Source organism: Aspergillus campestris, assembly GCF_002847485.1.
Source record: "Aspergillus campestris IBT 28561 chromosome Unknown P168scaffold_1, whole genome shotgun sequence".
NCBI lineage: Eukaryota > Fungi > Ascomycota > Eurotiomycetes > Eurotiales > Aspergillaceae > Aspergillus > Aspergillus campestris.
Window position 1 is genome coordinate 2,758,166 of NW_020194336.1, and position 16,877 is coordinate 2,775,042.

Consider the following 16,877-nt stretch of genomic DNA (forward strand, 5'->3'; position numbering starts at 1 on the left):
GGAGAACGGGGTCTCCTCGCCCATTATCAATATATAGACAAGATTGAAATAGATCAGACGTCGTCCTTTCCCTGCATAAATTCCTGAACCCCCTGTTTCCAATATTCAACTCTATAAGTACAGAGGGACAAGCCCTTGTAGTGCCACTTGCATGTCCCCTACACCATAAGGAAACGAAAAAAAATAAACTCATGCATCTGCATTTACTCCTCCTTGACACCACCCCGGTAGTTCTTCTCGGCGTTCTCGATGGAAGCCTTGTCGCTCTTGACCTGGCCCTGGCCCATGAAGCTGTTGCCGGCCTTGAAGGGGCGCGCCAGATCACCGGTGGCGGACTTGCCGAAGACGTGGATCTTGACGAGGTTCGACTCGAGGGCGCTCTTCAGGGGAAGGATCGACTGGATCAGGAGAGGGTTGGTGTACTTGAAGTAGATGTGCATGACACACATCATGCCGACACCCATCAGCTGGCCCTTCATCAGGGTGCGCAGCTGTCCGCGGTCGTACTCCATGTTGGTGGTGGTCACCGGCTTGGGCTCCTCGGTGCTGCCCATGGGGGCGGGCTCGACATACTTGAGCGTAATCAAGTCTACAGATGCGTTAGCGAATTGGATCTTCTTGTAGCTAGTCGCGAACGTAGATACATACCCTTCTTGGCGGTGATCTTGGACTGCGTGTATAGGTACAGACTCAAGATGATGACGTTGGACAGGATGTACACGCCACGGACCATCATGAGCACATCGGGGTCGTCAAAGGCAATCTTCTTCGACAGCTGCATCATCACCACGATGATGGCGAGGTTCGTTCTGTACAGACATTCCACGTTAGCAATGTACGGGGTACCCTTCCGGCACAAGGACGCGCCCCAAACCGATCTCGTCGAGATAGTAGGGCCCACGCCAATAATACCAGGAGAAAGCACTTACACCTGAGGAGACACCATTTTGACGAGAGAGGCGTTTGAAAGCGCGCGAAGAGAAAGCGGGGATAAAAGGCTGTTGAAGATGCGCGTACGGGGACAGAAACTTCCTCAGCGTGCGGAACTGGGGAAGTCGGACAGCTGTCCAGATAGGTGCAGGTCACGTGCAGAAAACCCTTCTGTGGCGCGGTGTTTAGTGTTTACCCGTTGCCACGAGACTGATAACGCGATAACTGGTTAGTGAGCAGTCCGCAGCACATTCCAGAAGGTCGTGGTTCGCGGCCTCAGGCAGGATTGTCCAGGCTGTGAGGCATCAAGATCCAGATCACCTGGTTGGCTTAGGTAATGGGCAGCGGCCATCAATGCTCTTTGCACGGTTGGATCCTTGCCAACCTTCACGATGCCTTGGTGTGTTCAAAGGCAACCATGCTCCCAAGGTCATGATGGCATCAGGAGCCTATATGGGTCTTTCTGTTTGGAATGTGCCATTCACTTATAATGCTTACAGGTTTACCAAGATGGTATGCCTGAAGACCAGAGCATCGCTCTGTGACTCTTCTCAGACTCTACTCACTCCTGTCAGCCAAGCGCATGGTGGTATGCTCATGTGCTGGGTAACTAATCCAGCATTAATCATTTCTACAGGCTGATCTTATCTACTCAAATTCATTTGATCAGACTCTACACCACACCCATCGAATGACATGGCAGTCAACCACGGTCGTCGTGGGGAGACTGCACTCACTGCAGCTGGGCCCGTCCTGAGCATGTTTCCCGATCGGGACTAGCGTTGTTCCACGCTCGATGCCGTCTTTAGCGACCAGGATGGCTCTGACATTTCTGACTCCTTCATCCATCAACAACGCGCGCGTCTCCAGAAATCGGATCGCTTCAACATCCACCATCCCGCTCTATCGATTCCAGTTCCCTTTTGACGCGACATTTTCATCCTTGCGACCCTAAACCTCGACGCTTTTCAAAATGCCGGGCGGAAAAGGAAAGTCTGTTGGTGGAAAGGGCGGTTCCAAGGACTCTGCGGGGAAGTCCCAGAAGTCCCACAGCGCAAAGGCCGGCTTGCAGGTCAGTGTTTTTATCTCCTGCATCAGTTTGATGGCGCGAGGGTTTGCCTTGTGACGGCGACCAGTGATGTGGTAGCCGTTGGGTTTCCTATTTTCCCATTTCCCCCCTCTTGGCTAGTGATGTTCTTGAGACGCGTCAACTCCTGTATCGCAGTGCGATTTAGGCTGTGATTGGAAATACTCGTGTCTCGTTTCGGGTCCCCCGGATGCCCGCCCGGGCAATCCCGTCTGGGGATTTCTTCGCTGCCAAATCTCAGGCCATATATTGCAACATCTACTATAAGCTGGATTTTAGGCTGACGTTTATGAATTTACAGTTCCCCTGCGGTCGTGTCAAGCGTTTCTTGAAGAACAACACCCAGAATAAGATGCGCGTTGGTGCTAAAGGTATACTACCCCCATTTCGAGCACGCTCTATGCCTGCCCCTCCCAAACAAGTTTGTTTGAAAACACCACTAATACGACAAATCAACCAGCCGCTGTCTATGTCACTGCCGTCCTCGAATATCTGACTGCGGAAGTGCTCGAGCTTGCCGGAAACGCCGCGAAGGATCTCAAAGTCAAGCGTATCACCCCGCGCCATCTGCAACTCGCCATCCGTGGAGACGAAGAGCTGGACACGCTGATTCGCGCGACCATCGCCTTTGGCGGTGTGCTACCGCGCATCAACCGCGCGCTCCTGCTCAAGGTGGAGCAGAAGAAGAAAACCAAGTCCGATGCTTAATTTACGGCGAATACCCCACGAAAATATGGCGTTTGGTAACGATGACGACTGAAAGCGCTCAGGATGTGCATGTGCATGGATCGATGTCCGGGGTCGTGTTCCATCCAATATTAATCTCACGACAATGACGAACTACGGGACAGCAGACTTGCCAGCAGACACAGACACCAGACACCACCCACACCCTGATGACGCTGCAATTCGAAACGTAAAAGAAGAAAATCCTTTCGATCATCTATTCCTGATAGTGGTTCTTTTTTCACTTTTTCACTTCTTTCACTTTTCCTCTAATATTATTCACCCAGTGTTATTTCCTTTTTTTTACTATTCCTCTCTTCATTACTCTACTCCTCCCATCCCCGCGCTATTCGTCCAAACCTCTAGTCTGAATCACCAAGGGCGCTCGCCATATCAGGATGGGGAAAAAGGGGAAACCCAACAACTCACTAGTGGGCTTGCAAGGCTCATCAATTCTGTTCTTACTTTTCCCCACGTCTAAGTAAATTCCTGTTCTATTATTATCATTGTTCGATTGATGGTGTTGAGTGATTTCTGTTTGTCTTTTTACCTGTCTACTTACCCACCTCCCTCTCTATCTATACTACGCTCAAGTCAGCTCTCTTATCAACCACTCATGGTTTTCTCCATCTATTCGAGTGGTGAAAGTAGATATGCCATTCGCTTTGTACTACTAGTCAAGTTTGTTCCTACTCGTAGTATATTCTATACACGTCTCCCCTACCAGATACTACTCGTAGTATAGATTCTATGCTATATACATCTTCCCCTACCTAGTTCCACCACTCTACCTACCTATTCACCTACCCACCTACCAACCGACCTACCCACTACATTCTATACAAGTCTTTCAACTAGGTTGATTGATTAGGCCTTCTTATTTAATCTTATTATGTATTTGTTTTTCTCTCTTGCCTTGTTCTGGGAGGTACATGGCCTAAGCTTGAATAAAGTTTTGTATATCAAATACATTGTTTGATGAAGAGTATATATATATATATGACATATTTGCTTAAGGTATGTGTGTATGTCATAAAGCAATAAATGGAATAATGACAAGTAAGAGCAAAACCAACCAAGTATATAACTAAATAAATGAACAAACGATAAAAAGATAAATTATCATAACCTAGACAGATGTGTATGTAAACGCCGTTGTAGAATCAAAAGCAAGCAGTAAACTCTACAAAATCAACAACACAAGGCAATATACAAAAGATTGACAAATGAATGACTAGATAATACTCACTCTCCTTCCTAGACCCTCTGCAATGACAGCGATTCATACTTTGTAAAATTAAAATACATGATTCAAATACAGAGAACACGTGTGAAAGACCTTATATACCCATCCCATCTTGCGGTCTCACCGCATCACTCATCAACTACATCACCACCACCAAAGTCAAGTCCAGGTAGGTCCAAACTGATAATAAAACATACATTTATTGACGATCTGAAAAAGGTAATCAGAGTAGAGTACTGGAGACGATTTAGGGGCAAGATCGATAGATAGAAAGAAAGAGATAAGAATAGAAAGATATTGCAGACTCGGCCTCGTGGGGTAGATAGATAGTCAAGGCCCATTAGAAGGGGGAAGGATGGATGGATGTGGATGCATTGGCGAGAACAGAAAGAGGAAATGACTGGAATAGTAAAATAAAATAAATGAAATGAGATATAGAAAAGGCAGATTCGTTTGTTTGCAACTCGGGGCAAGAGTAAAGATGAAAAGACAACCGGTAGGGAAACCTACCTATCGGACTGCATAACTAGTCCGATGGTTGGTTGTCTTGGTATCAGTGGACAGAATGAGATTATGCCCTCTTGAACTCCGTCAAGCCACCGTACGTAAACGCAAACGGCCACCCTTTGATGTCGAGACCACAATTCCCATGTTCATGCAAATACAGTCGAAGCCAAACCAACATGCGAACTGGAGAGAACGGAACAGAATTTGAATCCTAGACCAAATCCCCAGTCACATGAGCAATTTGACCCGGTGCATCGCATAAACACAGTGTGTAGCAATGCTGGAAAATAGGAAGACAAAATTGAAAAGTGAAGCACATGATTAAACAATGCAAAAATCGCCCCATATACAAAAAACATTCCAAGAAATATGCAAATGCAGGTATGTCATCTCTCTTTGCCATGGTAGAAAAGACATTGGAATTCTTTTCAGACTTTTTGTCGTGCTTCGTGGTCTTCCTGGGATTTAAAAAAAAAAAATTGTCCTTGCCTTCCGCCAACAGACACAGTCGAAGATAAGCGTATAAATAATAACGAGGTTGCTGCATGTAAAGTGCCTGGGTCTCAAACCTTCAAGAGCTTCCTTTTTTGTGGGTTTTCTTTTTCCGAGAAACAGTAAACAGGATAGTAATAAAAAATGTAAAAAAAAAGAAAAAAAGATAATGTAAAAAAATAGAGTTGACCGTTCAAAAAGATGTGCCTGGTGGGCTGCCCCAAAATCACGTCTAAACTTGGCTAGATCAGAGAATTTTGTTTTTTTTTTCTTGCGCTTCTCTTGAGTGTCATCTCGTCATCCCTCATCGAATCGTAAGCCAATAAATCGCAGTATAGGATCAGGCCTCGTGATATAAGAGTCGTATGCTTCTTGCGGAAAAGCAATCTAACAAGTTTTGTCGTTGTCTTCATCTCCCATCAAAAAATAATAACAAGTTGGCGTTTTTCTTTACTCCACAATGATCTCGACACCAGAGTTGGTCCGCAACTCATCACTGCCGTGCGATTGGTGTCCATTCTGTCGTCGGAATCCTGCGCCCTTGTCGGAAATAGGGCCTCGGGGTTGTCTAATTGGCATGCGCTCCTGTGACTGACCGTCAAATCCCACTCCCATGGATCGGTTACTACCAATGGGGCCAGCACTGGAAGGTTGGCTTTCCGGCTGCTCCCAAGAGAACATACCCCGCAATCTCCTCGGGCTCGAGTTCTGCCCCGCAATTCCCGTTCCAAGCGACAGGCCGCCCAGGCTGTTCAACAGATTGTCGTCCCGCTGCATACCCAGCGAAGAGCCCGATGGCGCGGGCGTCAGGGTCGGAGTGTTGGAGGCGCCGCTGGTGACACCGTCATACTGTTGGAGGCGGGCGCCGTTCGATTGCATTGCCGTGGGAAAGCTGGCGGAGGAAGGGACGGGCGACGGGGTGTACGAACGCAGATCGGCGAAGGATTTGGCGGCTCGGAGGTTCTGCGCATTTGTATAGTTACCAGGGGAGTCCAGAACGCCCAGGAAGCCCGACGCCTGCCCACGGAGAGAGTTGTAGGGGCCCGGGGCTTCGTTACGGGCTTCACTGAAGTCGATCGTCGCAGCGCGGTTCAGTGCGCGCCGACCCGAATCCGGAGGCTGGACGGCCGCAGGGATCGAGGTCATGGGCGGGCTCACATTGGTCCCGGGAGAGACCCGGAACACCTGCACCTGCCGCTGCTCTCCCGATCCCCGGGAGGCATGTCCCAGGCCCATGTTGTGGGCAAGAGTGTGCACCGTGCGACGCTGGACGGGGGTAAGGTTCGCGGGGAAAAGCAAGGAGTCACGACCAACATCCTCCTTGAAAAGGAGAAGCTGCGAATAGTACTGAAGCGTCTGGGTGTCATTCAAGTCGACATCTGTAAGGAAAAGTCGGTTAGGAACACATCCATCTCGGCGAAAGGAACCAATCAAAGAGACGATAGCAGTAAGATCAAATCGTGACGGAGAACGTTAAAAAGGACACCAATCGCTGGACAACCCAACTTACCTAGCTTTTGCCCACGCTGCGAGACGGGCGAGGGCGATGTCGCAGGGATGTGGGAAGCCAGCGAGGACATCGAACTCTGGGTCTGGAGTTGGGAGCCAGCCATGGGGCGATGCTGTTCCTCCAACTGCCCGCGACGTTCCCGCTTCTCCCGTTCGATGCGCTCGCGCTCCTGGAGGGGGAGCATCTTCTTGTACTCGACGCGCAACTTGCGTCCCTGGAGCTCGAAATGGTTGAGGACCTCAATAACAGTCGCCGTCTCCTCGGCCGACGTAAAGTTGGCAAAGGCCAGTCCCCGAAAGACGCCATTGTCAAAGTGGTAGTTGAACGCGTAGGGCAAGGGCAGGCTCAACTCCGTCATCAGCTGGACCAGCTGCTCCTTCTTGACCGCAAAGGGGATGTTCTTGATGACGATGGCGGTGGGAATCAGCTCATCGTCCACTTCCGACGCGCCGGTGGGTTCGGAACGAATCGCGCCGCCCTGGAGAGGGCCGGGACCGAGGTTGGAAAAGGGGCTGGGAATGCCCGGCTGCTGGTCGAGCCAGGTCTAGTGACAGATGTTAGCCTCACCATCCCCATCGACAACTTCGTCATCGCGCCACCCGATACTACTCACCGTGGGGAGGGCCGCCCGGCCGGTGCGAGAGGTTTTCAGGCTGGCAGAGGCCGACCGGATGCCGCCGAGCGACTGGGCGTTGGCGAATCCATTCGGGTTCCAAGTTTGCGAGCCAGCCAGGTCATACGCATAAGAAGGATTCTGCAGCGACGGGTTCAGGCGTTCCAGACGACCGGTGTCGTAGCGGGCCATGGGGTCCTCGTACAGGTTCACGGGCATGGGGCCGTACGCGTCGAACTGTCGCGACGGCTGGCGGTGGAGGGGCTGCTGATGACGCTGCGAGCCAGGCGAACGCGCAGCGGAGTTGTCGTGATACATATCCGGCGCTTGTTGATAACTCATGGCGGGCGAAGAAGGAGAATTTCCACCAGACGGACGATTCAACCGAAGAATGTGGGCACGTAAAATCCAAATATATCCCTACACAACAGACCCGTTTCGATGAGATGCAAAATCGCCCAAACGGACTACTCCAACATAAGAGCGATCGGGCAGGCGTCGAGCGGGATTGGGGGGGGGCGACGTGCAAATGTGCGACCCACGAGGTCGGGGAAGGTGGATGAAACCGTGCGGGAATTCGACACGAAAATTGAGTTGGGCGCGGGTGACAAGGCGTTGTGGGTTCTGGTGGAGGGAACAATCAAACAAACAGGGCCGAAGACACCACGAGTATAATGGCACGACACAGAAAAAGAGAAGATTCAATAAACCGCTCAGAGGTGCGAAATTGATTGTCTCGTGATGCGTTGGGTCATCAATGACAGGGGTGTCTGGGGTGTCCTGAGGCGTTAATGTTCAAAGAAACTTTTTTTTTTCCTGAGCCTTTTCTCCCTTGGAACATCAAAAGAGAATATCGAAGGTGATCCGAGGATTGAAGGGGAGGGGTATGTAGAAGAAATAAAGTAAAAAATGAATTTAAAAAAGAACAGAAGAAGGAATATAAAAAAACAAATAAAAAAAAGAAGAGAAAAAAGGGAAAAGAGAAGAGGAGAAAAGGGGAAAGAGTTGCCACTACCCGGTTGATCAAGACGGAGATGTCTCAAGGCGTAATAGCCGGATTGATAAGAGGACCAGGTTTGGTGGTGAGGGAGGAGGGGGAAGAAAGCACGGGGAAAGGGAAGGGAAAGGGAGAAAGAGAGAAAGAGAGAGAGAGAGAGAGAGAGAGAGAGAGAGAGAGAGAGAGAGGAAAGTGAGGGAAGAGAAACGGGAGACAACGCTAGTAGTCCAGGGAGACCGACAGATTGGGGGGGGAAATGAAGAGTGGAGGGGAAGAGAGAGGGAGAGAGAGAGAGAGAGAGAGAGAGAAAGAGAGAGAGGGGGAATGAAGAGACCGCTTAGTTCGTCCTGCGTTCTGCCCTTCCCGTGGATCCCCAACGCCAGAGCCCAGGAATGGATAGATCGTTTGATGGATGCCACTATCTGGAGGATGAGCGCTTAGAGAGAGATCGGTTGCAGCAAATAATATGCTTATCCACAGGCAACAGATCAGAATCTTCCAATTTCTTCAGACTGTTTCAACGGATTCCAATACAATACCACGTACAAGCCAAAGACCACGATTTAGTACGGATTGATACCCACCGGAACGGGTCAGTCTGAATCGTAAAAGGGATTGACAGGGAGAATGAGGGGACAGAGCTTGTCCGAGTAAAGAAGCAGAAGGGATCAAGGTCAAGAGGTAGGTTGTAACAACACAGGAACCAGATGACGATGAAGGGATTCCCGTAACAATCAGTCCAATACTGGTATAACTGGAGTAAGGACGGGGAAGATTTGGAATGTCCTCCTGGTTTGCGTGTTTTATTCGGATTCTTTTTCCCCCTATGGTTCCGTGTTTTCTTTTCTCGGCGGTTGATCCAATGCTGTTTGGGTCTGTTGGATCGAAGGATGCTTTGATAGACAGAGTAGAGTGTCTTTACAGTAGGGGAACTTTATATAGTTACCGTTTCGCCCTGGTGTTCCGGAGCGAACACCATCGTCTCCTTTTTCTCCCACTGTCATGATTACGAAGCACTATTACTGTTGCTATTGCTCTGATAATTGTCATCATTGTTTCCATGTCGTTTCTACACACTGGACTAGGAGAAATTGGGAAGTGGAAACACCTCAAATTATCATGGAGTTAGGTCGGTCATGACAACCTGAGGCTTTGCCAAAAGGGGTAGATGCCGTTTGATTGGCCGACACCCCAGGTAGGGAATATGAAAATCAACTCCCTCTAACTATCTCAGGCGAACTAACGTATGAGGATGGAAGATGGAAGACAAGATCAATGGGATATGGGACGAATAGCAAATAAAAATAGAAAGTAATTAGGATAGGAAAGTTCTGCTCGAACGGGAAAGCTACTAACGCCTCAGTGTCTGCGGTTCTCCCCTTTCAATATCAGTATCTATCCGGTAAGCATGGTATTGTACCGAGTACTAGATTTTCAACCGTGCATCTTCATAGCAGTCTGTCAGTACCTGGGCACTATAGGTAGGACGCAGTAAATGATCACTGCCATTCCTCAGTCCTCTGCTTTACCCCTGGCTCTCGAATGGTGTAGTCATTTCAAATGTCTCTTTCCATTGGTCAAGACAGTCAAGGTCCTACACCACGGGTCTTGTTGATCTTATCTCGTCATTGTATCCATACCCTTCAGGTACGGATACAACGCCTTATATATCCTGTACTCCTACCCTAGACACGAACCCAGGTCAACGCTCGAGCACTCGAGTCCTCCCCTACCGGCTGTTTCATACTCATCTTAGAATGTCTCTCCGTCCCTTACAAACCATCAAACCATTGAAACCAGACTCGTCGCACCCCGCTTCGGATTCTGCCCCTCTCTTTCAGCTGGGGACAGGACGGGGAATTGGCTTCCTTCCTGGGCCAATCCCTCCCTATTGTGATTTAGAAAATTGCTATGAAGTCAATAACACCAATGACCCGGATGCTGCCTAATGCAAAATAACAAGAAGAAATATATAAGGAATACTGATAATTTTTTTTTAAAAAAAAAAACGTCCCATGATTTCTCCTATCACCATCAATACAATTAATTACCATGCTCCATCTTCTTCTACTGACGGCACTTCGGCATCATTGCCAGATTACCTACTGCCCACTGGAGAATGATTCGACACAACCACAACCCATTACCACCTACGACTTCTACAGAGTAATTCTCAGTCTAACCCAGGTTACCAAGCACTCCACAAAGCCCATCCTATCCAACACACCTCCAACGTCATTCATTTTCCCACCGACAGCAACTATCACTAGAGAGTGGGCTCAACGGGGGTGAAGGAGGGTCCGTCTCGTCGTCAAGTGGGTATAGTTATTTAAGTCCGTCAACTTCCTGGCTCGACTTCCCTTTTGAACAGGAGAGAGCTCCCGCTGCAATTAAAGGCGTCCCCACACGCTGCTTCTCCCTTTTAGGTAGGATTCTACCCCCCAATGGTATGGTTTGACTCGACTCAGGGCCACTATCATCGCTATTGGCTTGTTGGTCGGCCCGAAGGTAAGGTCGATCCGTTGACCCCGCCGGATGGGAAGTCAGTTCCTTTGGGATGGAATCGACCCATGCGATGCGGAAGCTTGGTGGGTTGGAAAGGGTGCATTTCCGGTGTAATTCTAAGGTATCTGAGGTCGGACAATATCAATGCTGGAGTTCGTTGGCTGAAACAGTCAGGCGAGTTCAAAGACGTTTCTGTCTGGATATGCTAGGCAATACTAAAGTATGGACTCTATAATAACGGCGAGACAATCAAATGCCAGACTGGGAAAGGCTGATATATCACGCCTGCTATTACTGTCGTCACGCGGTAATCTACTCATCCCCATCAATCTGAGACGCAGACACCAGACACCCCCTGAGTCTTTCCTACTACGAGGTAGCTCCAAATGAGGTTTTCATAACTTCGACTTGGCTCTGCTCCATCTGATCTGCTAACTAATCCCCCTTTGCCTTGGTGATTAGTAGTATTACTCAGATAGCTCGTTCCCAAGCTGATGGGCAACGATGAATAAACAGATGAATAGCTACGAGCTACCCCTGAAGCTCCCAATTAAATTGCGGCTCGGAAACAAGCCCATATCCCCGAGCGAATAACGATCAGACACCGTCTTTCCCCGACTATTCTAAACTTGTCAGGGGATCCGCTCTGACTCGCCCCCCAATTCATAACCGGACTCGGGACTATGGGGGGAGTGGGATGGGCTAAGTATGTAGTGGCGGTTTAGGATTAACACCGAAGCTAGAAGCCACTAGAGCGTCGCCAGAACCTGTTCGATGGAGACGTCAGATTCCTACCATTGCGTTTCGATAATTCCAAAAAAAAAAAGGGAGCGGGTCTTATGAGCTCGACTCACTTACTGTATGTAATTTACCAGGTAGACTAGTCTCAGTCTGTAGTACTTTCTTACAGGAGTCGGTCGATCTTCCTTCTGACCGACTCGGAAGCAAGCATTGGCGGCGCAGGACCGACATGTCACCTGTGGCTCGCACTCCCAATTGCATCGTTGAGACCCGGAACGTCATGTAAGCTATGTCCCAAATCCAGAGCTACCTTCAGCTCTACAAAGTACTTGCAGTTAAACGGACAGCTGGAAGCGTTGGCGTTTGCGTCCGGCGTGGTGGCGCGGGTGGTGGCTCGAGGAAGCACATCAACCAAGCTGATCCCGGCACCAACGACTAGCTCCCCTCCCCTCCCCTCTTCCCCAAAAAAAGTGTCTCATAGAACATTCTTAGTCTGTTCCCAAGATACAGCACTACTCCATAGTCCGTACTAATCGAGGATATTCGGTGGGCGATTGGCACTACGGAATGCGCAGAACGAACTAAAAGAAGAGCTTCCCCTGACCGCTGATTGGCAGCAGGAAAAGGGGGAAATATCACGTTACGTGATCCGATATCCGTTGTCTTGAGGCCCGCAAGAGCGACAAGGTTTCAGGTTTGCCGAGGTTTCCGTCCCGACTCCGTCTGCGCAGCCAATTCATGCATGACGGTGTCCTATTCATGATGGATGTCGGGCTGTATGGCTGCGTTGAGATTCACGGCGACGACTCTCTATCCGCTTTGTCGGGTTGTTCGGGTCGACGTATCTGATCGGCTGGACTGTTCTGTCTGTCTCTTGACAACCTGAGTGGTATCTCTTTTTCCAGTCGTCTAGTGAGATATTATTAGTAGTATTCGTACGGAGTACCTCGTACTCCATACATACTACCTACCTACTACTAGTATACGAAGTAGTGAGCAAGCGATCATTCTTTTCTTTTTCAGACCTCAACTAGCCGAGAAAGAACAACGAATCAGTAAACAAAAGCACACAGCCAAACAGGAACAACACGAAGGTAGTGTATCCTAAGCGGTGAAAAAGAGCGCACGACACGACATATCTGATGATGCTTTTTCTTACCTTACCTCAGACTGCCCGATGCTCTCTCGAGTCCCTATCCGGCAGCTATGCAGTCTCTCTCCCCGCTGCATATCGAATCTGCGCTGTAAACCCATCCTACTGACATGTACAAAGACCAATCTGATCAGTGATATACAAGAGCAAGTAAGCGATTCCATACTGAGTCTAGGCCTGCAATAAGGATATTATTTTAACTTTTTTTTTTTTTTTTAGAAATACATGCATGCAACCCGCCAGCCTTCCACACAGACCACACCATACATACTACCATTGCTAGTCCTCGCCACACGACACTACAAAGAAAGAAAGAATATTAGAAAAAAAGAGAGTAAAAAAGGAAGGTAAAACCGAACATAAAGAAGAAAGAAACCTACTATATGCATCATCATCGAGGCGATGCACGCCACCAATAAGCAAATATACCCACTAAAACCCGCACCGGAACCAAGGATGGATGCGATCGGGGACAAACCATACCCCCTCTCCCACACCAGACCCAGATTTACAGTTGGTTTTCTCGGGATGGCCCGCTGAACCAGATAATAATGGGTGTTCTTCTTACGTTGGTTACCGGGTTTGGCGGGATGGCGCTGGATGGGGTACTAGGTGGGAATAACGTGTATTATCAATCACTCAATCAATCATGCTGCGCCTTGTTTTATGGAAACGGATTTAAAAAAAAAAAAGAAAAGAGAAATGGAAGTCTTGCCTGATTCGCCCAAGACACGAGAATTGACTGGTTCGCTGGTTGACTGGTGAACTGCCCGGTTAACTGGGAGGACCTGTGGGACTGGCCTCGTCTGGTTCGGTCCATGCAAGGGCTCTGGGGTATCTGATCTCCGAAGGGGTGTTGCATTTTGGAATTGATTGCGTGGATTTTTGTTGACAATGAGTGATTTCGGGCTTGTTCTTGGGATTGGGTGGTGTTGAGGCTTGATAGCATTCGGTGTGTTTAGAGTTGAGGTTGGGGAGTGCTGATTTATGATGGATTTTTGAGCATATATAATGGCTGTTTCTGGAAAAACGTTCTGGTTGATGCTTTTACCGGATTGAATGCGAATTTATCTCTAGAGGCTATATCAAAAAGTTATACTTATTGTATCGAAAGATACCCGGTACACTTCCACTGTTAGACATGCAGTTCTATATTGACTTTGCAATGCTGCAGCACACTGCGATGACGTGGAAATATGTCTGATGGGCTGGTGAGATACGTAGCTATATTGATGACAGTCGAGATATCCTCAAGTAACAACAAATAACACGACTTGTTTCTTTCTACCTACACTCATCTCCTTCCAACCCATATCAATATCTACTGAGGTCACCCATTCCCCAGTACACGTGTTTCAAACCTACTGGATTTACGACCAGCACACCGGGCTAAACACGATGTATACGTATACATGGATAACGTCCCAAATACCACCAATATCAGAGTTAGCCCTTCTTACGACGACGTCAGTCCCACGAGATAAACGGGGCACCTGTCCAGCAATCCACCGCTACACGCGTCTGGATTGCTGGACTTTATCGTCATCGAGGTAAGGGGGCGAGATTTGCGAGTTGGAATGCGCAGGAGGCGTCTGCCCCTTGATCTGGACCTGAATTGTAGGTATGGGGAGTATGAGAGGTGTCTAGGTCGTTCTACTGGGTGGAAGGTCTTGAATGGGTTGGTTGTGCGAGTTTAGATGATTTCGTTGAGTGTTCCTGGCTTAGATAGAAATAATAGTGTATGAATCTTTATTGTTCGAAATGTTTATACCTACCATTACAGCATTACTAGGCTAGGTCTTTGAAAATAGACTAATCAATTGCCAACTAAGTACAAAGAGTGACGAAAAAGGTACACATGTCTCGTAACCATCAGACATCAAAGAGTGCATTGGGTATACAAGCCACAAACATTCCCAGGCTCCAACTCATTCGCACAACCCACCCCCGTGGAGTATCGTAGTGTATGTCAACACCCCTTACAGATAAGCAAGGAACCCGAGACCAGCGACAGCAGCAGCGCCAGCAGCCTTGGGGGCCACGGTGCCTGGAGCTGCGTTCTCGGTCGTTCGAGCCTTCTGCGCAGATGCAGTGTCACCGGTGGAATCTGCTGCCGAGCCGGTCGGGGTGGCCATGGTGTCGGCCGCAGTGCCGCTGCTGGAGGCAGAGTCGGCGGCTTTGGTGGCAGCGGCGGAGTTGTACGTGGTGGTTTTGAGGTTGCAGCTGGTCACGATATCGTAGGCATCTTTGTATGGTTGTTAGTAAAGTATATTTCAACTATGTAAGAAGGGGAAGGTTGGGATGGGACAAACCGTTGTCATGAGGATCTTTGTCGTCATGGTCATTGTCATACTCATCATCAGTGTCCCAGTCATCGTCGTCGTCGTCACGGTCCTTGCGGTTGGTGTCGCGGTTCTTCCGGTCACTGCGGTATTGCGCGATGCAGGCCTCACAGATGGGAACCAGTTTGTTGGTCTTGTTCCAGTCGCAGATACAGTCCATCTCAGCGCGGTCGTTGTCGTGGTGTACGTTGTCGCATGTGCGCGCGATGGCGACAACGGGACCGCAGACGTGCCAGCAGCGGCTGGGGACGTCGTCTCTCTCGAGCTCGGCGCCCGCGACGACGTTGCTCATGAGCATGAGACCGGAGAGGGCAAGCAGTTGTTGGGTGCGCATGATGGCGGATGAGTAGGTTGACGAAGGTTGGTTTGAATTATTAGTAGAAGAGTAGTGATAGTGTGATGTAGTAAGCTTGTGAGAGTATAAGGATGATGAATTTGATCAGAGGGCAACTAGCCAGTATTTATATCTGCGATGTGGTGATACACACTCGATAATTGCTTTTTGCCGAGACTAGTGTCTGCCTTCTTTACAAAGAAATGAATCGCCTTCGGGATCCCCAAATATCTCACAGACGTGTCTGACAAGCATGGCTATAGAGATCTACAACGACTGAACGCTGGTAAGCCCTTCCGAGATCCCCACGCCAAGGGTCGCAAACCCAAACAGCCAACCCTGTGCAACGCCGATCCACAAGGGATAGTGCCAATCTCTGACCAGCGAAAGGAGCTGCCTGGTCAATGACGGCCGTTTGCTGTGTCGACGTGCATGCCAGCTGATTGTCTATTGGACCACAAGTCTGCCTGCGGGGATTGCCCAACTCTTCAGTTGTTGTTCACTGCCACAATTCAATGGGCTTCTGGAATTGATCGCCATACGTGGGTGGTTATTTTCGTTGACATCCCGATGCTTTCTCTCAACCCCGGCTCTCCGCGGAGATCTTCCCCGTGTTTGGTGATGTCACTGTCTAATAATCTGGAGTAGATGCATCCGCCCTTGCTCGATTGAACTTAATGTATCTGGACCTACTACTCAAGTGAGTGATAAGTGAGATCTTGTCTAAGGGTACACACAAATGTCTTTACCCGGAATTACTACTTCAAAGCCCGGGGAGCTGAGTTGTGGACCGTTAGGTTAAGATTTGGCAGGTAATTACCAACTAGGCAAGTAACTAACTAAAATGATCCTTGGGCTGGTAGTTTGCCGAGATCTTGCACAGCCTCCCCGTCGGCAGAAGATATTTAGATCGTTCGGCTCCCCCCTCCAGTCGTGAACGAGGAAAACCTGCTGCCTACATAGTTTTCGGGGATGGACGTGGCTATTTACCTAATGAGCCATTGTTATCGGAGGCAGTCTTGGTCTACGGGTCCGAGATTGTCGCGCTGTAGTTTTTAAAATAGAAACTCGCTGGATATTGTTACTATATTTGACGGGGATTGACAGGTGCGTCTGTGATGAGGCATTAATGGTCTGACATATTTTATGAAGTTAATGCAGAGGCCAGTTTAGGCAATGGCTGCTATCAAACCAAAATAATAGGCATTCCCTGGATCTTCGCTGGACCCCCCAGCACCACTACGTAGCAGATAAAAAGTTCTTCGCTTCAGAAGAAATGAACCTTGTCATTTAGATAGGTGTGCTGCTGTCTGATCGCTGCATTTGAAACTGTTCATCACAGGCAAGCGGGATTTTCCGGAAACAATGGGAGTAGAATACCATACCAGGTGACCATCATATATGCCATCATCGTCTGTGACAGCCCTACAATTGATATATGGATCCCGGGGGAGGGGCAAGATGAGTGGTACAAAGAGAAAGAATGACCTCATCTTACCTGTGACTTGTTTTATCTCAAGCATTACCAATATATCTGGGTGTCTTCCAAGCACACCAGCATATAATCCATATATGACAAGGACTGTGGGTGACATCAAGATGATGTGTTAATTATATCAGTGAAGACCGGGGATGCTTGTCAAATGTTGGTCCACGGGACACTATGATGAGGGTATGAAAGTGAACGACAAGTC

At 48.8% G+C, this 16,877-nt stretch overlaps 5 protein-coding genes across 5 annotated transcripts; 2 read left to right on the top strand and 3 right to left on the bottom strand.

The window, feature by feature from the left end:
- Positions 1-203: 203 nt before the first annotated feature.
- On the bottom strand, positions 204-946 carry P168DRAFT_314728 (PHO88 family protein; the record flags this gene model as incomplete). Its single annotated transcript, XM_024839822.1, has 3 exons — positions 204-589; positions 649-809; positions 930-946. The coding sequence occupies 3 exons, from the start codon at positions 944-946 to the stop codon at positions 204-206; spliced, it is 564 nt and encodes a 187-aa protein (XP_024697258.1).
- A 164-nt stretch (positions 947-1,110) lies between these two features.
- P168DRAFT_20596 (uncharacterized protein) lies at positions 1,111-1,795 on the top strand. The gene is made up of 2 exons (XM_024833041.1): positions 1,111-1,500; positions 1,601-1,795. The coding sequence occupies exons 1-2, from the start codon at positions 1,285-1,287 to the stop codon at positions 1,685-1,687; spliced, it is 303 nt and encodes a 100-aa protein (XP_024697259.1). The 5' UTR covers positions 1,111-1,284; the 3' UTR covers positions 1,688-1,795.
- A 108-nt stretch (positions 1,796-1,903) lies between these two features.
- On the top strand, positions 1,904-2,725 carry htz1 (histone H2AZ; the record flags this gene model as incomplete). The annotated part of the gene is made up of 3 exons (XM_024838512.1): positions 1,904-2,002; positions 2,319-2,388; positions 2,478-2,725. The coding sequence occupies 3 exons, from the start codon at positions 1,904-1,906 to the stop codon at positions 2,723-2,725; spliced, it is 417 nt and encodes a 138-aa protein (XP_024697260.1).
- A 2,412-nt stretch (positions 2,726-5,137) lies between these two features.
- Positions 5,138-7,453, bottom strand: P168DRAFT_332230 (putative R3H domain protein; the record flags this gene model as incomplete). Its single annotated transcript, XM_024841655.1, has 3 exons — positions 5,138-6,367; positions 6,499-7,042; positions 7,112-7,453. The coding sequence occupies 3 exons, from the start codon at positions 7,451-7,453 to the stop codon at positions 5,439-5,441; spliced, it is 1,815 nt and encodes a 604-aa protein (XP_024697261.1). The 3' UTR covers positions 5,138-5,438.
- Positions 7,454-14,486: 7,033 nt separating this feature from the next.
- P168DRAFT_314731 (putative GPI anchored protein) lies at positions 14,487-15,183 on the bottom strand (the record flags this gene model as incomplete). Its single annotated transcript, XM_024839823.1, has 2 exons — positions 14,487-14,752; positions 14,820-15,183. 2 exons carry the CDS (start codon positions 15,181-15,183, stop codon positions 14,487-14,489), a joined length of 630 nt encoding a protein of 209 aa, XP_024697262.1.
- Positions 15,184-16,877: the final 1,694 nt, after the last annotated feature.

What these genes read in the sequence shown, in the direction of transcription:
- P168DRAFT_20596 (XM_024833041.1), top strand. Translation starts at nt 1,285, where the DNA reads ATGCTCTTTGCACGGTTGGATCCTTGCCAACCTTCACGATGCCTTGGT. An exon ending in CTCAGACTCTACTCACTCCT is followed by an intron (nt 1,501 to 1,600) that starts GTCAGCCAAGCG and finishes TCATTTGATCAG; the next exon opens with ACTCTACACCACACCCATCG.